The sequence below is a fragment of the Cheilinus undulatus genome, linkage group 17 (genome assembly GCF_018320785.1).
Source record: "Cheilinus undulatus linkage group 17, ASM1832078v1, whole genome shotgun sequence".
Classification (NCBI taxonomy): Eukaryota; Metazoa; Chordata; class Actinopteri; order Labriformes; family Labridae; genus Cheilinus; species Cheilinus undulatus.
Window position 1 is genome coordinate 43,618,159 of NC_054881.1, and position 22,612 is coordinate 43,640,770.

The 22,612-nt window shown below is 40.6% G+C and overlaps 1 protein-coding gene across 1 annotated transcript in view; it reads left to right on the forward strand.

Annotated features, from left to right (window-relative positions):
• The window catches only part of slc27a6 (solute carrier family 27 member 6), a 35,286-nt gene extending 24,578 nt beyond the window's left edge, over window positions 1–10,708 (forward strand). Inside the window, exons 6-10 of the mRNA XM_041810506.1 lie at window positions 4,778–4,868; window positions 4,949–5,147; window positions 5,467–5,564; window positions 5,786–5,916; window positions 6,292–10,708. Of these exons, the coding sequence (XP_041666440.1) occupies window positions 4,778–4,868; window positions 4,949–5,147; window positions 5,467–5,564; window positions 5,786–5,916; window positions 6,292–6,468 (696 nt within the window). The 3' untranslated portion in view covers window positions 6,469–10,708. The remainder of the gene's footprint in view (window positions 1–4,777; window positions 4,869–4,948; window positions 5,148–5,466; window positions 5,565–5,785; window positions 5,917–6,291) is intronic.
• Window positions 10,709–22,612: the final 11,904 nt, after the last annotated feature.

The following is a 22,612-nucleotide window of genomic DNA, read 5'->3' on the forward strand; positions in this document are numbered from 1 at the left end:
CCCAGGAAACAGGACCAACCAGTAAAAGGCCAGCAACCATCACTATGACCGTGAACTCCTCCAATCAGAGGGCCAGCAAAGGGTTAATGTTGTTGATGTACACTCTCCTTATTCCTAGAAAACACAGAAGGAGAGAGAGGAGGCGTTTGATTGTATTTCATGCCTAGCACCAGGTGCTGAGGGATGTGGAGCATGCTCACGTCTGTTTGACACTTTCTAAGAATTCCTCTGAGGACAGAATCCCTGAAGTCTGTCTCAGTAAACACGTGAGCGCTAGCCGCTCTGTCTTTAGGTTATCAGCTGTATATGAGAGCTGCAGCCAGCGTTCTAGAGAGAATATGTCAGCTCTGTGCTGTTTACACCACTCCACATGAAGTTATTTAAGGTCAGAGCAGCTCCAAACCTCCTCAGCTGTCCGCTCTCTCTCTCAGGGGGTCGGTAAAGAACACGTGATGAAAGCTGCAGAGAAACAACGGATGAGCTTCAGTTTCACTATAATTACACAACAAGACTTTAATGCTTTTATACAGACAAGTTTAGCTCAGTTTATCCTGATGATGAGGACTCAGTAAAGCTCTGAACTGTAGAGTTCAGTGTTAGACTCATAGCCTGCTGGTGTTTGCATTTAAAGAGACAGGAACGATTCATCCAAATGAACAACATGCAGGGAAGCACCATGCTCAGATGCACGAGGACGGAATAGTTAAAGAAAGATAAAACCAGTGGTCACTGAAATAACTGTAAACTGATGAAAGTAAATAAAAATGGACTGAAAATTAACTCCTGACATCAGACATGGCTTTTGGATTGTGGTTCAACAGAAGCATCAAACTCACGATGGAAAAGTAAATCAGCACGGCTTGGTTTGGCTCAGGTAGGGTTAAAAAAGCCCGACTGCTGCGTTACAGTAAAAACGGTGTTCATTTATCAGTTTCAGCTGGAATAAGTTTGGAAATATCAGCTACTGGCAAAAATCCTTTATCATGCATCTCTGCTAAAGACTGATCCTGTGATTATGTCGAGTATTTTAACTGCATGGCAGCTCTGCTTTACTTTAGGACAGTCACGCATCATAAAGATAACCCCGTTCTCTCTAAGTGCTGAGCTGCTCATCAGTCCCTCCCTGCAGGAGAAGCAGAGTCTAACACGGCCGCTGAGACCACCTGGTGAAGGGGGGCTAAAGAGCTTAGAGGAGATCTACAGGTCATGTATTATCCAGGATGTTTAAATGGCCTCAATCAGAGGGTCTATGGGGGGTCAGACCTTCAGACTTCGTGGACTCAGTGTCAGGAGCACATCTGAACCTGAATGCTCGTCCAGCAGAGAACCAACCAGGATGTTAGCGTGGCACCAAACACCTGTGGGTTTATTTTACTCAGTCTTTGGATTATTGCTCAAATCCAGATAGTAATAAAAATATAATATAACCCTAAATAAAGATATAATATAACCCTTAATAAAATATAATATAACCCTAAATAAAGATATAATATAACCCTTAATAAAATATAATATAACCCTAAATAAAGATATAATATAACCCTTAATAAAATATAATATAACCCTAAATAAAGATATAATATAACCCTTAATAAAATATAATATAACCCTAAATAAAGATATAATATAACCCTTAATAAAATATAATATAACCCTAAATAAACATATAATATAACCCTTAATAAAATATAATATAACCCTAAATAAAGATATAATATAACCCTTAATAAAATATAATATAACCCTAAATAGAAATATAATATATAAGCCATAATAAAATATAAAACAACCCTAATTAGAAATATAATATATAAGCCTTAATAAAATATAATACAACCCTTAAAAAAATTTAATATGACTCTTAAAAAATATAATGTAACCCTTAATAAAATATAATAATACCCTGAATATAAATGTGATATATAAGCCCTAATAAAAAATAATAAAACCTTTAATTAAAATAAGTATAACCCTTAATAAAATATATCATAACCCTTAATTAAAATATAATATAACCCTTAATTAATATATAATATAACCCTTAATAAAATATAATATAACCCTAAATAAAGATATAATATAACCCTTAATAAAATATAATATAACCCTAAATAAAGATATAATATAATCCTTAATTAAAATATAATATAACCCTAAATAAAGATATAATATAACCCTTAATAAAATATAATATAACCCTTAATAAAGATATAATATAACCCTTAATAAAATATAATATAACCCTTAATAAAGATATAATATAACCCTTAATAAAGATATAATATAACCCTTAATAAAGATATAATATAACCCTTAATAAAATATAATATAACCCTTAATAAAATATAATATAACCCTTAATAAAGATATAATATAACCCTTAATAAAATATAATATAACCCTTAATAAAGATATAATATAACCCTTAATAAAATATAATATAACCCTTAATAAAGATATAATATAACCCTTAATAAAATATAATATAACCCTTAATAAAATAGAATACAAACCTAAATAGAAATATAATATATAACCCTTAATAAAATATAATATAGCCTGTAATTAAATTATAATCCAAGATAGAATAGCTAATTAAATACAACAGGCTTCTTTATATGACCAAAGATAACTCAGCTGTGTAGATCATCAGTATATCTTGGTCTTTATTCTCTTAAAATAACATTTTGTTGAAGTTCTAAATTCACTTAGAACTAGAAAAACAGGATAAAACACAAACATGTTTAAGTGAGTACAACAATTAATATTTCTTTTCAGAAAACTCTGAATATTTTAACAGTGTTGTCTGATTTTTGTCCCGTTTATGGTTATTTCTGTAAACTACAGTTCCATATTCTGGTTTCTGGATTTATTTTATTTAAAACTGATATACTTCGTTCCTCTCTGAAATTGCCGAGTCATGAATGCATGTGCTGACTCGGCAGAATCCTGGACTGGGTTTTGGTGCAGACAACCAAACGTGGATCTTGGTCTGAAGAGATTAGGGGTCGGTTTGAAGGATGAGCGGTGAGCATCTTCAGCGGTTTTATCTCCTCTAAAGCTTCGGGTTAATCAGACGAGTTACCAAACACACGCCTCACGTTTTTAGCTCCATAATCCCTGACCCGGACTATTCTTAGAGCGCCGACACAAAAACCTACCAGAGAAACGTTATTAAAGGTGAGAAAGTTACCGAACCTCAGCGTTACAGCAGCAGTCTGTTCTATAACAGTTTAAAAGTTATTTTTAGATTTACTGTCAGAGCGCTTCAGTCTGAGGAGGAACACGCTGCTGTACATTCCTACACAGATAAGGATGCACACTGGTCTGTGACACCATGTGTCTTTAACATATGGAGATTTAAAACTCATCCTGCAGAGGTGAAGGAAGCCTTCACTAAAGGGTTAGATTTAATCTGGGGGCTTCACTGTCAGACTGGTTCTTAAATACGGGGTTTAAAGTCGGGCCTCCTACCAGGTTAGGTCAGCAGGACTCGTTTGAGAAAGAGACCTCTAAGAGGTGATAATTTAATGAAGAATAATAAAACAATTAAGACTGATGTAACAATTAAGACTGATGTAACAATTAAGACTGATGTAACAACTAAGACTGATGTAACAATTAAGACTGATGTAACAATTAAGACTGATGTAACAATTAAGACTGATGTAACAACTAAGACTGATGTAACAATTAAGACTGATGTAACAATTAAGACTGATGTAACAATTAAGACTGATGTAACAACTAAGACTGATGTAACAATTAAGACTGATGTAACAATTAAGACTGATGTAACAACTAAGACTGATGTAACAATTAAGACTGATGTAACAACAGCTTATAATGTAACAAAATGTAACAAAAATTCATAATGTAGCAAAAATGTAACAAAACTCATTATGTAACAAAAATGTAACAAAACTCATAATGTAGCAAAGATGTAACAAAACTCATAATGTAGCAAAAATGTAACAAAACTCATAATGTAGCAAAGATGTAACAAAACTCATAATGTAACAAAAATGTAACAAAAACTTACACTGTTGCAATAATGTAACAAAAACTTACCATGTAGCAAAGCTGTAACAAAAACAACATGTAACAAAGGTCTAACAAAGACTCATAATGTAACAAAATGTAACAAAAACTCATAATGTAGCAAAGAAGAAGCAGAACTCGTAACATCTAGTCAAATGTAACAACATGCTGCTGTTACATTTTGATTCTGTTGTTACGTTTAAAGCATGCCACTGTTTTTCACTTTAGAAATGAATGTAAATAATTATGAGATCTGATGTAAAAATTATCAAAGGAAAATGATGTCTGAAAACATCTGACAGTGTGATGACCCTGGATCTGAGGCTCATATTTCTCCTGCTTTATTGTCAATGATATATCCCTATCTATATTATATATATATATATCTATATCTATATTATATATATCTCTATCTATATTATATATATATCTATATTATATATATCTCTATCTATATTATATATATCTATATTATATATATCTCTATCTATATTATATATATCTATATTATATATATCTCTATCTATATTATATATATCTATATTATATATATCTCTATCTATATTATATATCTATCTATCTCTATCTATATTATATATCTATCTATCTATATCTATATTATATATATTTCTATCTGCAGCATTCATGTCTGATGTCTCTGCAGCATTCATGTCTGATGTTTCTGCAGCATTCATGTCTGATGTCTCTGCAGCATTCATGTCTGATGTTTCTGCAGCTGCTGTTTAAGTACGACCTGGTGAAGTACGACATGGTGAAAGACGAACCGGTCAAAGATCAGCACGGCTTCTGTCAGCGAGTGAACACTGGTAAAGAACAGGAACCTCAGTTTGTAAATCTAGTTTCCTGGCTCTGTTTCTCTGACCACGGGTCCCGCTGTTCCTCTCAGGTGAGACGGGTCTGCTCCTGTCCAAGGTCAGCGCCCTCAGCCCGTTCTTCGGCTACGCCGGGAGCAAACACCTGACGGAGAAGAAGCTGATCAGGAACGTGTTCGTCAAAGGAGACGCTTATTTTAACACGGGAGACCTGATGTCTGAAGACCAGGAGGGGTTCATCAGCTTCAGAGACCGAGTGGGAGACACGTTCAGGTACGGACCGCCAGGTGTTTCGGTCTTAGTGCAGGTACGGATCATACACCTGTGTGGAACCAGAACGTTCTAGAGGGCAGAGAGAGCTGAGGACAGGAGCGGCTACCTGAGTGAAGACTAACAGTCTGTGAGGAAGATCCTACAGATATTAACACTGATGTTCTCACGTTCTTATGTTCTCATGTTCTAATGTTCTCACGTTCTTACGTTTTCATGTACTCATGTTCTTATGTTCTCATTTCCTTACATTCTCATATTTTCACGTTCTTACGTTCTCATGTTCTCGTGTTCTCATGTTCTCATGTTCTCATGCTCTCAGGTGGAAAGGAGAGAATGTTGCAACCACAGAGGTGACAGAGATTTTGGGTCAGGTTGAGTTCATACAGGAAGTGAACGTCTACGGAGTAGAAATCAGAGGTAACGGAGCGTTTTCTACTTCCTGTTGTTTTTGGACTTTTAGTGAAAATGTGAAATGTCAGCACTCAGGATAAAGTCCTGGTCGTTTGAATGAAGCAGAATCTGCTGATGAAGCGTCTGTTTTTCCCCAGTGATGTTGGACTTTATGAAAAGTGCTGATCTCGAGGTTTTTGCCCTTTAATTCTAGTCGGAGTTTCACTGATGTCTGTTTTTTTTACCAGGACACGAGGGCAGAGCAGGAATGGCGGCCATGATTGTTCGACCGGGGTTCTCCTTCGATGGAAAGAAGCTGTTTGATCATGTGACCAAGGAGCTGCCGGCGTACGCCCGCCCTCTCTTCATCAGACTACAGGTAACAGACCGCAGCTGCATCAGAACGTGTTTTAAGTGAAGGTTTTCTTTAGCTTTAGTTCTGGTAGCTGCTAGAATGTGGTGGTGAGGCAGCAGGGAGGTTCAGGGTAGTCAGAGGAAGTTACTCAGTCTCCTCTGATGATTCTTCCAGTCAGACGCTGAACTGTTGTTGGAGGACGGTGAACGCACCATCGTCTCATCTCTGCCCCCTTCACGTACCAGCAGAGATCTAAACTCAGCCCTCAGTCATGCTCACAAAACATGTAGTTCTGATTTTTAAGAGCATGTTGTGATTTTTTGGTGACTAATTTCATTAACCTAAGTTTTTAAATGTCTTTTTCATGAATTTTGCCGATGTCGGTGTTTTGTGCCTCAGGAGGAGATGGAGATGACGAGCACGTTCAAGCAGCAGAAGTTCCAGCTGGTTCAGAGCGGTTTTAACCCGTCGTCCATCTCCGACCCTCTGTTCGTCATCGATGCTCAACAGAAGGTTTACGTCCCTCTGACGGACACGATCTACCAGAGCATTGTCAGCGGGGAGAGGAAACTCTAAAACTGTGAGGAAACGTCACGTTAGCTTTTTAAATTCAACCCTGCGAGTCTGCAATCATGTTTGTGAAGTCTGGATGAAGAGCTATGGACTGGACGTGTGAGGGAGGGAGATCCTCTCACCTTTTTCTCTTAATAAAAGATTTATTCTCTACATATCAGCTCAGATATAGCAGATCTATCAATAATCAGCCTAAGTGTATTTATTTCTGCAGTATTCAGGGTCAAAGGTCACTCAGAGATGAGCGAGTTAGAGACTAGAACTACCGTCTGCCTCCAGGAAGCAAAGATCTGATCTCTGGGTCAAGACCAAGGGCTCGGCTGGTTTCTGGGTTCATAGAGGGATGAACATGAGGCCCAACGACCTTTGACCTCCCTCATCTGACCAGTTCATCCTGGAGGCAGAGGGGACAGGTTTGAAAAGTTTGAGGATTTTTCATTCAAAAGAACATCCCGCACAGACGGACATGAAGGAGAGACGCTCTGAAAACATGAAGCCTCCAGCCCGGATAGCGCCACCTGGAGGCACAAAACAACACTGAAGGAAGATAAAAGTTTGAGGCTGAATTACTGAAGTTTTTAGGTTTTTAAACTCTACAGATGGAGGAGTGAAAACCGAAAAACAGGAGAAGAAAATCAGTCAAAGCCTTCAAGAGAGATCACATTCAGAGGAATGGCCGTACAGACGCACCTCTGCATGCATGCATAGGAGACTTTCTGCCTGAACCCCCAGGGATTATTGGGTTAAAAAAAGATTTGAAAGATGCAAATTCAGCTTTTTATAACAGCGTATATAGGCCATAATTTCAGCTAATTAAGGACAATATTTAGAGCCTATTTAAGCTGATATTTGTAGATGATATAGACAGATATCTACAGCAGATATGGGCTAATATTTTCTCAAAATTTTGGTCAAAATTTGCAGCCAAACTAGGCTGATATTTACTGCAGATGTAGACTGATACTGACGGCTGATTAAGGCCAATATTTATAGCCGATAAGAGCGATCTATGCATCTAATATGTGCTAATATTTGCAGCTGACATAGACCTTTATTTACAGCAAATATGGACTATTTATTCAGAATATTGGCAGATATCTGCAGCCAATTAAGATCCATATTGACAGCAAATGTAGGCTGATGTTTGCAGCTGATTAAGGCCAATATTTATCGCCCATATAAGCTGATATTTGCATCCAAAATAAGCTAATAATTACAGTAACAATGACTGTGAATTAATCAAAATCTAGGCCAATATCTGCAGCTGATACTAGCAGATAATTTGGTCAGTCTTGGCAGATGCTGACTTTTGAAGTGGGTAACTGTGGCACGCCTTCTAAGGTGCATGGAGGATGGAGAAGGTCTTGAAGAGAACAGAAACCTCCAGCAGCACTTGTAGTTTAGAGAACAACTGAACATTGTGACCCTGATGAGGGCTTCATGCAGAAACGCACAGATCCAACCTTCCAAAGTCAAAGTCTTTCTGCCTGAACCACCAGCGATCGCTGCTTTAGTAAAAGCCTGACTTAAAGTTTCAAACCCAGGACTTTACCCCGACTCTTAGTGATAAGCCCTGAATCATCACTGTTAGTGAGAAGAAGCTTGTTTAAAGGATTATCTGCTCAGTTTTTAAGCTTTTAGAAAGCTGACCAATCATGTAACAGCCATCTTTGATTTCATAAATCACTTCAAGTTAAGATGCAGTTAGACTTCCAGCTCCTTTTATAAAATTTGCCGACATATTGGTGCATTTAGACCGTGATTGTTTTTGTCCTGGACACGCCCCCACCAGGACGTCCCATGCTCCTGTGGAACCACAACTCTTCCATCAAAATCTGAGCTTCAGAGACTGTCCTTGTGAGAGTCTATGAATAAATCTGGAGTGTGGTGCAGATATTCTGGAGGTTAGAGTATCAGTTTGTATGACTTTTATGTTATTTGGTCCATTTTTCTGTGAAATAACCCTTTAAATGTCTTAAAACGGTGCAGTTTCTCTGATAAGCTCACATATTTTGAAGAAACCCCCCCTCCACTAATGTGTTCTCAAACAAGCCGTTCTCAGATTTTCCCCTCATGATGTCATGTGGGGAGTTAGCCCCGCCCCCAGGTTCAGTCGGCCCTCCTTTCGTGATCCTCCTAGATCAGAAGAGCCATAGATATCTATAGTAATGGCTAGATGTCTCGTCCGCGCTGCCGGCCAATGGAGTCACATGTCCGCACTGGCGGCCATCTTGCCACAGTCAGCTGGCTCACCCATAACTCTGTGTAGTAGTGGTGCATGTACTTTTAGAATAACCATAACTTGCTCAATTTTCTACCGATTTTCAAACAGGTTGGTTTGTTATAAACGTCAGAGGTGTAGTTATAACTCTGCACTTATGGATAATTATGTTACACTTCCGGTCAAAAGTTTGGGATCACCTACTTATTTCCCCATTGGACTTCAGATAGGTGCAATGAATACACACACACACACACACACACACACACACACACACACACACAGTATTTATGTCAAATCAATATATGAGCTACTAAAACTCAGCGTACAGAATGGCAACATGAGATATATGTATACTTTTATAACAGGAATATTACTAATATGATAAAATAATTTCAATTATTACATGTTTAGTTTAAACATGTAATAATTCAAAATGTTGTATTATATTAGTAATATTTTATAAATGTGACATTTATTTGCAATAAAAAATAGGTACAAGATTTCCCTTTACAAATATACATCAAGAAATGCTGCATGTCGAAATCCCCACCCTCTAGAGAGAACTAGAGTACTGTGGAGGTATACACATGGAGGACAGAGACAAGAAATGACCCCAAAAACACAGATAAATCAATAATAATAAATAATATTTATTACATGATATATAAATGATATCATATTTTATAGAAATTGTATGTATGTTTGTATGTACTGTAAGAATAACCACATTAAAATAGTTATAAAAAGGTGTCCAAGAGAAACATTCAGTGATTGTGTAAACAAACTAAACTCAAATGCCTTGTGTCAACAACAATCTTGCAATACTATTATGTCAGCCCTGCTGTTCCTTTGTAACAGGATTGTACATACCTCCACTAAGTAACTAACGATTATCCTAACTATAGTCATAGTATTGTAATATCTTACAGGTGAAAGGTGATGCCACATGCTCTGGTTTCATCACCACGGCGATTAGAGCATCCGTAGACTGCACGAAAGTCTGACATCTTCACTCAGCAATTTCCTGTAGGAATCATAATGTGAGATTTAACAAGTTAAATCTGGTGGTCTCAGCCTTACACCACTATGCTGCATGATTAAGTCGTTTTTTGAAGAGAAAAGCTGCAATTTTAACGTGTTCAAACATCCAGAATTGTAGCCACGATAATAATGTTTGTAAGAAACCAAACCGTTTGTAAATCCGTCAAGATTTCAACGAGATAAGAGAATTGACGTTTGTGCAGACCTCTCACCTTCCCTCAGGTACCACAGATTCCGCCAGAGAGCATGCCTGTGTTAAGATGGCTGCTGGTGATGACGTTAGAAACTCAGCCGGAAGACATCTAGCCATTACTATAGATATCTATGAGAAGAGCCACATCGATTTCCTGAGAGGGGCGGAGTCAGACAGCTCATTACCATTTAAAGCCACAGACACAGAAGCAGCTGGTTCTGAGGGCTGGAACAGAGGAGGTTTTAGACATGCAGACATCAATACTGGAGAAACAAACTTCTCAGGCATGTTTTAGTGACCTCTGAGACCGATATTAACTAGTCTTTAAGGGTCAAATATGTGACCTTTAAACCCCCTGAAGTGCCTTATTTCTACCAGACCTCACGGCCATCTGGAGGTTTTAGATACAGATTTAATTTAACATGCACAGATATGATTTAAAGTTGCACAGAAAGAAAAGCTTCATAGTCGTGTTTTTGCAGCTTCACTGGTGGAAATCACCTCTCTGTCCCTCCATCAGAAACCTGCAGTACTGACCATAAATGCACTCTGTCTGATTTTCAGATTTAATTCATCATAAACAGGAGTAGCTGTAGTTATCATGACTGTGAGACTATTAGAGCCATGAAGTGCCCGATCATCAGCCATATCTGAGTTTATTCCCCGTTATGTGATGATTTAATGCTGTGAAACATCTAATTTCCATCTTGGATTTATTTACTTTGTTTTAATTCTTTAATTTTGTTTTCTGGGGATTTGAACGTGTGCTGCTAAACGTATTAAACCAACACTCACAGATTTCAGGTAACGCTAGAAGGAGGATGGACGCTTCTTCTTCTGTGTGGATGTTTGATGTCTGCAGCTTTCTGAGGACATTTCCAAACTTCTGAGACTGTAAAAAGACGTTTATTTGTGTTTAATGAAGGAAAAAGTTTTAAAAATGACTGAAATGTTGAAGAATTGTTATCTGGAGTGTTTATTGGTGAGGATGTGGTAGATCGTAGCATTCTGAAGGTCAAATTCACTTTTCTTTGTGTCAGGATTAGAAAAATATAAAATATGTTCAATAGGAGTGAAGGAATCCATGTGGTTTACTGAACGTTCCTGTTAAAGTCTGTGGTAAAATGTTTAGCTCAGATGTTTCTGAGGTTTATGGTTAATAAAATCAGCTGATCATACCTGATAGTCTGATATTTAAGAGTTCATTCACCAATATTTACAGACCAGAGATCTACACCGCCTTCCACTTTATTATGCAAATATGATTTTAGTGTCATTAACATTACAGTTTTTGTTTTTCAGTTAAACTCATGGATGGTTTTGTGTCTCAGGGCTCTGTGGACCACTGAAACCAGTCTCAGACTCCTGTGATCTTTAGTTTACCAGGTGAGCCCCCTTAAAGCAAAACTACTGAAGGACGTCCCACATTATTAAGCAGGCCGCAGGTTTCAGCAAGACGGGAAAGAAAAAGGATCTCTGCTGCTGAAAAGACTCAAATAGGGATGTCCCGATCAGATTTCTTCACTTCCGATACGATACCGATATTTCAGCCTTGAGTATCGGCCGATATCAGCACCAATCATACTTTCATTACTCAGAGAACAAGTCAGCAACAGTAGGAACGAGAAAAACTGACCCATCTATTATTAACCAATGGGTTTCATTCATTCTGACCTTCAACAAAAGCACATTCTACAGTTAAACAGAATAAACCAACAATAGCTAGACGAGCCAGTCTATACTGTTTCTGTGAGCATCAATGTGTGGGGACAGGGTGTGAAAAGCTGAAATGCTTATCTTCTTAAAAAAGAATCTCCACATGATGCTGGGACTGCAGACAGTGGAGATGGAGGAGTAGGAAGGGTTTAGTTAGGAACTTAGTTCACTGATTATTATTATTATTGTTCTGCTCTTATTAGAGTGAGATGTTGGAGCTGTGGACTCTTAACTCTGAGCGGTAGGACAGTAGACAATACTGTGGGGTTTTTCCTGCCCTCAGTTGTTCCCACCAGATACTGGCAGTAAAAAATAACTGAGGTGAACTTCACTTGTTCTTTTGCACCTTAAAAGTCTGATTTGTTTTTATTGGATTTATTGAGGTCATTTTTCAGGCTTGTCTAATTCATGTTTGATGTATTCTGTTCAGTTGTAATGTGCTTATGTTTAAGGTCAAAGTTTATGTAACCCATTGGTTAAAAATCGGCTTGAGGTTAAATCAAGCGTTTAAACCTGACATTACTCACCACTGACAGGGGCTGGTCATGGATCTTCTCTGTTATAGCTGATGCCTTTTTGCCGTCCCGTGGGAGTTTATCACGCTTCCCAAATGTTTCGGACAGCGTCGGTTGTTTGAAGGAGGCTTGTTGTTTCTTCGTGGTCTTGTGAAAATCCTCGTGCTGTTTTCTGTGATGCTTCTTCAAATGCCCGATGAGGTCGGTCGTATTAAACGTCCCGGTTCTTTGCCACCACGGGGAACTTGTGCATGACAAGTTTTGCACTCAACTGCGACGTCTTTATCTGACTTTGACGAAAAATACTGCGACACGGCCGACATCACTCCTACTCCTTGCTACTGTGTTAGCGGTTAGCACCGGTTAGCACTCAAGCACGCTGTTGTTGTGATCACGTGAACTCTGCAGGCTGGAGAGAAGTGCTGGAGTCTGGATGGACTGCTTGTATCGGAGTGCTTAAATCGGAGATTTTAGATGTAATCCGCTAGTTGTTTTTTGCTGATATCGGACCGATATCCGATATCAATATTGGATCGGGACACCTCTATGAGATAGAGCAATGCCTTTGACGAAGTATGAAACAAGAGATATTTCAAGAAAACTTCAGCGTGATCATCGTACTGTGGAGACATTAGTGTCTGATTCAGAGCACAGACGGGTTCCTGCAGATAAAGGCATAATGAGGAAGGTTTCTGACGGACAAACTCATCAGATTAAGAGAGCAGATGCTAAAATGCCATTACAAAGCAGCAAACAGGTATTTGAAGCTGCTGGTGCCTCTGGAGTCCCACCAACCTCAAGGTGTAGGATCCTCCAGAGGCTTGCAGTCGTGTATAAACCTACTATTCAGCCCCCCCTAACCAATGCTCACAAGCAGAAACGGTTGCAGTGGGCCCAGAAATACATGAAGACTCATTTTCTAACAGTCTTGTTGACTGATGAGTGCCGTGCAACCCTGGATGGTCCAGATGGAGGAGTAGTGGATGGTTGGTGGATGGCCACCATGTCCCAACAAGGCTGTGACATCAGCAAGGAGGGGGCGGAGTCATGTTCTGGGCCGGATTCATGAGGAGAGAGCTGATAGGCCCCTTTAGGGTCCCTGAAGGTGTGAAAATGACCTCGGCAAAGTATCTAGAGTTTCTGACTGACCACTTTCTTCTATGGTACAAAAAGAAGAACAGTGCTGCAGAGAATCCCTCTGTGTCATTGGCTGCTATGGGCATAAAAGGAGAGAAACTCATGGTGTGGCCCCCATCCTCCCCTGACCTTTAACCCTACTGAGAACCTTTGGAGCATCCTCAAGCTAAAGATCTATGAGGGTGGGAGGCAGTTCACATCAAAACAGCAGCTCTGGGAGGATATTCTGACATCCTGCAAAGAAATTCAAGCAGAAACTCTCCAAAAACTCACAAGTTCAATGGATGAAGAATAGTGAAGGAGATATCAGAGAAGGGCTCCTATGTTAACATGAACTGGGCCTGTTCAGATGTTTGTGACTGAAATAGCTTTGATTTCAGTAAATATGACCTCCTGATGCTGCAGATTCAATAATGAACATTTTCACTCCTTTACAGCCTCTAAAATGTTTTAAACTCTGATGTAGAGTTTGTTCAATAAAATCTGAATTATGCTCTAATGACTGAAATGATCCTGACGGTCATTTACACGGACTATTTAGGAAAATCAGTGAAAAATATTCTTTGCATAATAATTTGGAATGCAGTGTAGTAACTATGGGATGATTATGAGGGCTGTCTCTGAGAGCTGCAAAGGATTCTGGGATAGAAAGCTACTGTGTTGTAAACCCTTAATTGGTGAAATGAATCTTTAATGCTGTTTATTCATGACAGGCTCTGAAACACTGAGGAGCAGACAGCGTTCCTACAGTCAGAGCTGCTGGTATAATAGTGCTCCATGTGGATGTGCTGCCTCCCTGTGGACGGGGGGAGGACTACAGCCAATCAGGATAAACAATGCTCAGGTGTGGAGGCAGGTGAAGATTTAAGGTCTTAAAGACCAGATGTTCTGGTAAATACCAGAACAGCATACTGGGAGATACCAGAACATGCTGGGAAATACCAGAACATGCTGGGAAATACCAGAACATACTGGGAAATACCAGGACATGCTGGGAAATACCAGAACATACTGGGAAATACCAGGACATGCTGGGAAATACCAGAACATACTGGGAAATACCAGGACATGCTGGGAAATACCAGGACATGCTGGGAAATACCAGAACATACTGGGAAATACCAGGACATGCTGGGAAATACCAGACCATGCTGGGAGATACCAGAACAACATGCTGGGAAATACCAGAACATACTGGGAAATACCAGGACATGCTGGGAAATACCAGATCATGCTGGGAAATACCAGAACAACATGCTGGGAAATACCAGACCATGCTGGGAGATACCAGAACATGCTGGGAAATACCAGAACATGCTGGGAAATACCAGACCATGCTGGGAGATACCAGAACATGCTGGGAAATACCAGAACAACATGCTGGGAAATACCAGACCATGCTGGGAAATACCAGAACATACTGGGAAATACCAGAACATGCTGGGAAATACCAGAACAACATGCTGGGAAATACCAGACCATGCTGGGAAATACCAGAACATACTGGGAAATACCAGGACATGCTGGGAAATACCAGAACATACTGGGAAATACCAGGACATGCTGGGAAATACCAGACCATGCTGGGAGATACCAGAACAACATGCTGGGAAATACCAGAACATACTGGGAAATACCAGGACATGCTGGGAAATACCAGATCATGCTGGGAAATACCAGAACAACATGCTGGGAAATACCAGACCATGCTGGGAGATACCAGAACATGCTGGGAAATACCAGAACATGCTGGGAAATACCAGACCATGCTGGGAGATACCAGAACATGCTGGGAAATACCAGAACAACATGCTGGGAAATACCAGACCATGCTGGGAAATACCAGAACATACTGGGAAATACCAGAACATGCTGGGAAATACCAGAACAACATGCTGGGAAATACCAGACCATGCTGGGAAATACCAGAACATACTGGGAAATACCAGAACATGCTGGGAGATACCAGAACAACATGCTGGGAAATACCAGGACATGCTGGGAAATACCAGACCATGCTGGGAAATACCAGAACATGCTGGGAAATACCAGACCATGCTGGGAAATACCAGAACATGCTGGGAAATACCAGGACATGCTGGGAAATACCAGAACAACATGCTGGGAAATACCAGACCATGCTGGGAAATACCAGAACATACTGGGAAATACCAGAACATGCTGGGAGATACCAGAACAACATGCTGGGAAATACCAGGACATGCTGGGAAATACCAGAACAACATGCTGGGAAATACCAGACCATACTGGGAAATACCAGAACATGCTGGGAAATACCAGACCATGCTGGGAGATACCAGAACATACTGGGAAATACCAGGACATGCTGGGAAATACCAGAACAACATGCTGGGAAATACCAGGACATGCTGGGAAATACCAGACCATGCTGGGAAATACCAGAACATGTTGGGAGATACCAGGACATGCTGGGAAATACCAGAACAACATGCTGGGAAATACCAGACCATGCTGGGAAATACCAGAACAACATGCTGGGAAATACCAGACCATGCTGGGAAATACCAGAACAACATGCTGGGAAATACCAGAACATGCTGGGAAATACCAGAACAACATGCTGGGAAATACCAGACCATGCTGGGAAATACCAGAACATGTTGGGAGATACCAGGACATGCTGGGAAATACCAGGACATGCTGGGAAATACCAGAACAACATGCTGGGAAATACCAGGACATACTGGGAAATACCAGAACATGCTGGGAAATACCAGGACATGCTGGGAAATACCAGAACAACATGCTGGGAAATACCAGAACATACTGGGAAATACCAGAACATACTGGGAAATACCAGAACATGCTGGGAAATACCAGGACATACTGGGAAATACCAGACCATGTTGGGAGATACCAGAACAACATGCTGGGAAATACCAGAACATGCTGGGAGATACCAGAACAACATGCTGGGAAATACCAGGACATGCTGGGAAATACCAGAACAACATGCTGGGAAATACCAGAACATACTGGGAAATACCAGACCATACTGGGAAATACCAGAACATGCTGGGAAATACCAGACCATGCTGGGAGATACCAGAACATACTGGGAAATACCAGGACATGCTGGGAAATACCAGGACATGCTGGGAAATACCAGAACAACATGCTGGGAAATACCAGGACATGCTGGGAAATACCAGACCATGCTGGGAAATACCAGAACATGTTGGGAGATACCAGGACATGCTGGGAAATACCAGAACAACATGCTGGGAAATACCAGACCATGCTGGGAAATACCAGAACAACATGCTGGGAAATACCAGACCATGCTGGGAAATACCAGAACAACATGCTGGGAAATACCAGAACATGCTGGGAAATACCAGAACAACATGCTGGGAAATACCAGACCATGCTGGGAAATACCAGAACATGTTGGGAGATACCAGGACATGCTGGGAAATACCAGGACATGCTGGGAAATACCAGAACAACATGCTGGGAAATACCAGGACATACTGGGAAATACCAGAACATGCTGGGAAATACCAGGACATGCTGGGAAATACCAGAACAACATGCTGGGAAATACCAGAACATACTGGGAAATACCAGAACATACTGGGAAATACCAGAACATGCTGGGAAATACCAGGACATACTGGGAAATACCAGACCATGTTGGGAGATACCAGAACAACATGCTGGGAAATACCAGAACATACTGTTATCCCTGCTGATGTTTTAAGGCTCCTCATGACCAAAGCAGCTAAAGTGATGTTTATTAATAATAATAATGATAATAATAATAATAATAACTTTATTTATAAAGCACTTTTTAAAACACACAGTTCCAACGCGCTTCATAAAACCCAAAAGGGCAGACAGATCAAAAGCAAACAAAAACAAACAAAAACAAACAAAAGCAAACCAAAACAAACAAAAACAAACAAAAGCAAACAAAAACAAACAAAAACAAACATAACCCCAAAAGTAACACAACCAACACGCTGGTGTACACACAGAAGTAAAAAAGAGATTATAAAATCTATAAAAAAGAGTTTTTAGCAGAGACTACAGATTCAGCAGACCTGATGGTACAGGGAAGGCTGTTCCAAAGTTTAGGATTTGCCGCTGCAAACACACCATCACCTCTGGATTCAGAATTTAACCAGGGACTGTAAGAGGACCCTGATCCTGATCAGACCATCGAAGGACTGGTGGAACAGAGACGCAGTAGATCATCTATAAATGTAGGAGCTAGTCCATGCAGGGCAGAGTATGTGATTAATGAAACTTTAAAACTGATCCTAGAAGTGACTGGGAGAACTGGAGTGCTATGGGAGTGACCACTGAAACCAGCTGCTGCGTTTCTACAGACTGAGGACGTGAGGCAGAGGACTGACTGATGCTGGAGAAGAGAGAGAAATCTGGATTAAAATTTCAGTCTGATTTTCTGTTGATATGTGTTTGATTTTTTGCGATGTTTCTAAGCCACGGGTGTCAAACTCAAGGCCCGGGGGCCAAACCCGGCCCGTGGAATGATTATATCCGGCCCACAAGATCACGTCATATTTGTGTTAAACCGTCCCACCGGTCTGAGGTCTGCACATTTCCCTCAGTATGACAGAAAACTGAAGCCATAAAAATCTGAATAATTTGTGTTTTCTTTCATATTTTCAAGATTACGACTCAAACTTATGATTTGACTTTTCATTCATGCTTTGACCTTTTCAACTCATAATTTGGACTTTAGATGTCACTTTTTTATTTTTTAAATTCCCAATTTTAAATTTTAAGTCATATTTTCACCCTTTCAACTCCTTACTTTGGCTTTTTAATGCCTTATTTTGACTTTTGAAAACATGATTTCAGTTTTTTCTTTCATATTTTGACATTTTCAACTCCTAATTTTTGGCTTTTTAATCCAATATTTGAACCAATTAGACTCACAATTTTAAATTTTAAATCTTATTTTGACCTTTCAAACTCATGGTTCCCACTTTCTCCTCATATATTTGCTCTTTAAAAACATTATTTTTCTATTTTTAATATCGTGTTCTGATCTTCTGAACTAATAACTTTGAATTTGGATCTCAGATTTGAGCCTTTAAACTTTTTATTTTTACGTTTTTGAATTTCCAAATGATTCATCATCAGTGCTGTTTTTTATATTTTATTGTTGGTGAAAATAAGTCGGACAGTTCTGGTTTAATGTGGACCCTGTTAGGCCCTCAGGTTAGACCTGAATCCAGAATCCAGCCCCTGCTGTGACTGAGTTTGACGCCCCTGTTTAAGCTGAAAGAAGCAGGATTTTACTATTTTATCAATCTGAGTCAACGTTTAAGTGATTGTCAAATATAACACCAAGATCCTGAGCAGAGGACTTGATATTAGAGGCCAGGGGTCGTTTGTGGCTGACCTGATAAAGATGGTCAGGGCCAATTACAAGAATGATACAGCAGGGGGCGCCAGAGTGTTTCTATCAGAATAAAGGACTGAGATTACAGCTGCTGCTCGTGTTATAAATCTGGATTATCATTAAAAACAGAGGGCTCTCACAGCTGATTATATTAACCTCCAATTTACTACCGCAGTTCCAAAAAAGTCAGGACACCGTAAAAAACACCAGAAGTCAGTGATTGTCAAATCTCATGAACTCATATTTTATTCACAGTAGAACAGGAACTATCAGATGTTGAAATTAAAATATCAGCTCAGCAACACATCTCAATGTTTACCGTTGTGTATTCTTCTACAACAGTCTGGGAAGTGAGGAGACCGGCTATGGGAGAGGAATGTTGTCCCATTCTTGTCTGATGGAGGATTCTAGCTGCTGGGTCTTCTTTACTGGGTCTTTCCTTTTATGATGAGACTTCATGACATGGCTCTTTTTCTCAGATGTTCCATTAAACACCACCAGGGGGCAGTCTTCACTGTGATGCTGCTTCATCTTAGTTCGAGCCCACACTTCCTGTCCTGAGCTGACAGTCAGCTCTGTGGAGCCGTTTTCAGCCGTGGAGCTCCTCTGCATCCATGAAATATCAAACTCTTCATCTGCTCTGCTTTAAAGTGAGGAAGAGCTGCTGGGTCTGCGGTCTGGGGTCAGCGTCTGCAGACTTTAATCAGGATAATCCACCTGACTGTAGCAGGTGTTTGTGGCTTTCTGGTCTTCACTCAGAGCAGCTAAACGCTCAGAGATGAAACCAGCAAACGCCTCAGCGTGACGGTTCAGTGGCGTGGATCGGAGACGTAGACAGGACTACTGTCTAAAGCCAAAGACCCTGACCCTGAGCTGCTGCAGAGACTCTAAATCCTAAAACCGTTTCTGTTCCCCTGGAGTCTGAGAAGCCTTCAGGATGACGTCCTGACATTTCAGAGCATCAATATTGACATCCATAATGTTTACTGTGATTCAAAGTTCACGGCACGCTCCAGCTGCACCGTAAATGCTGGTCCTGCCGGCTCACAACAACAGGAGGGAGGGACGGAACTTTCCACCAAAGACTGGGCTGCAGGGACGATCTGAGTCCAGGTCTGAGGGAGACCACCATGCTGAACATTTAACCTTTAGAGTTCAACCTGATGAAGAGTCTGGTTCTCTGCAGACCGCTGGGGTCCATGCTGAAGGTTTACAGATCTCCCACTGATTTATGGCCACCCATCCAGGCTGAGAGAGATCTGAGACCTGGTCTATATCCATCCTCAGATACCCGATGGTAATCCTGAATCCTCTCTGACGGTCTGATGTCTGACTCTAATACTGAATCATAAATCTACTATTTATACTAATGAATCAGTCTACTAAACTAAAGCCAGGGCTTTATCTACGTCTGTCCAGACTCACTCAGAGCGACGGGAGCTGGTCTGAGCTCAGGTCTGGTCTGAGTTCAGGTCTGGTCTGAGCTCAGGTCTGGTCTGAGCCCAGGTCTGGTCTGAGCCCTGGTCTGGTCTGAGCTCAGGTCTGGTCTGAGCTCAGGTCTGGTCTGAGCTCAGGTCTGGTCTGAGTTCAGGTCTGATCTGAGTTCAGGTCTGGTCTGAGCTCAGGTCTGGTCTGAGCTCAGGTCTGGTCTGAGCCCAGGTCTGGTCTGAGCCCAGGTCTGGTCTGAGCTCAGGTCTGGTCTGAGCTCAGGTCTGGTCTGAGCCCAGGTCTGGTCTGAGCCCAGGTCTGGTCTGAGCCCAGGTCTGGTCTGAGCCCAGGTCTGGTCTGAGCCCAGGTCTGGTCTGAGCTCAGGTCTGGTCTGAGCCCAGGTCTGGTCTGAGCTCAGGTCTGGTCTGAGCTCAGGTCTGGTCTGAGCCCAGGTCTGGTCTGAGCCCAGGTCTGCTCTGAGCCCAGGTCTGGTCTGAGCTCAGGTCTGGTCTGAGCCCAGGTCTGGTCTGAGCTCAGGTCTGGTCTGAGCTCAGGTCTGGTCTTAGCTCAGGTCTGGTCTGTCTGCTCCCAAACTCCACATCTGGGTCCATTTAGACTTTTTATGTCTTTAAAACAACAAAGACTTTTTTAAAGGATCTGGATGCTCCCACTGTTGCGGAGCCCCAGCTCTACTGGAGACCCATGAATGATCAAATCCAGGACCGATGAGCCCGCCTGGTCTGGGGCCTTTTTCAGTGTTTAGTAGGGCTGGGCAGAAAATTAAATCACATTATGTCTTCATCTGTAACCCTGAGGGCAGAGGACTCTGGATCCTGGCCCCACTATGATCCCAGTCACACATTTAGATCAGGAGAGACTTCACAGCAGAATTTATTTTACAGACCAAATGAAAGAACTCTGTAGAGTCCCTGGAGTTTACTCCGTCATGATTTCATGGTTTTGAGGAGGTAGTGAAGCAAACGGCAGGACCAGGATACCCCCCTATGGAGTCTAGACCCTGGTTCACTGAACGGAGGTGGCTGGGGTGGAGGAGGGTTGCAGCGCTGCAGAACGGCAGATTTAAAATCTGACAGGTGCGTGATGATTGGACGAGACTGTGGCAGAATCTGATTGGCTGAGTACATAGGAGAGGGAACGGCCGTAATCAGCTGATCGTCAGAGCGGGAAGAGACGAAGAAAGAGAGAAGAGAACGATGGAGACTGGAGAACGAGCAGAAAGTCCTCCTGCTGAACTTTCACTCAGCTCCATTTACACTCCACTGATGGAACAGTGGTTCAGTGTGTGACCCACTCATGGACATGTGACTGCAGGAGCTGGGGATCGAACCCCCGACCTTCAGACTATGAGACGACCAATACTACCTGATCCACAGTCAGGTGTGCATGGATAGTTTTATCCTGTTCTAACAGGATGACCTCTGCCTGAAGGAGGTCATCAGTCCTGGAGCAGCTGACCTCTGAAGAGTTAATGTAGGTCAGGAAGGTCTGAGCGGCGAAGTTTGAGCTACACAGGAAGTATGAAATATAACTAACAACAGTAAAAACATGAAGTTTGAGCTACACAGGAAGTATGAAACATAACTAACAACAGTAAAAACATGAAGTTTGAGCTACACAGGAAGTATGAAACATAACTAACAACAGTAAAAACATGAAGTTTGAGCTACACAGGAAGTATGAAAAATAACTAACAACAGTAAAAACATGAAGTTTGAGCTACACAGGAAGTATGAAACATAACTAACAACAGTAAAAACATGAAGTTTGAGCTACACAGGAAGTATGAAACATAACTAACAACAGTAAAAACATGAAGTTTGAGCTACACAGGAAGTATGAAATATAACATTAACAACATTAAAAACATGAAGTTTGAGCTACACAGGAAGTATGAAATATAACTAACAACAGTAAAAACATGACGTTTGAGCTACACAGGAAGTATGAAATATAACTAACAACAGTAAAAACATGACGTTTGAGCTACACAGGAAGTATGAAATATAACTAACAACAGTAAAAACATGAAGTTTGAGCTACACAGGAAGTATGAAACATAACTAACAACAGTAAAAAGATGAAATTTGAGCTACACAGGAAGTATGAAATATAACAAACAACAGTAAAAACATGAAGTTTGAGCTACACAGGAAGTATGAAAAATAACTAACAACAGTAAAAACATGAAGTTTGAGCTACACAGGAAGTATGAAATATAACTAACAACAGTAAAAACATGAAGTTTGAGCTACACAGGAAGTATGAAAAATAACTAACAACAGTAAAAACATGAAGTTTGAGCTACACAGGAAGTATGAAACATAACTAACAACAGTAAAAACATGAAGTTTGAGCTACACAGGAAGTATGAAACATAACTAACAACAGTAAAAACATGAAGTTTGAGCTACACAGGAAGTATGAAAAATAACTAACAACAGTAAAAACATGAA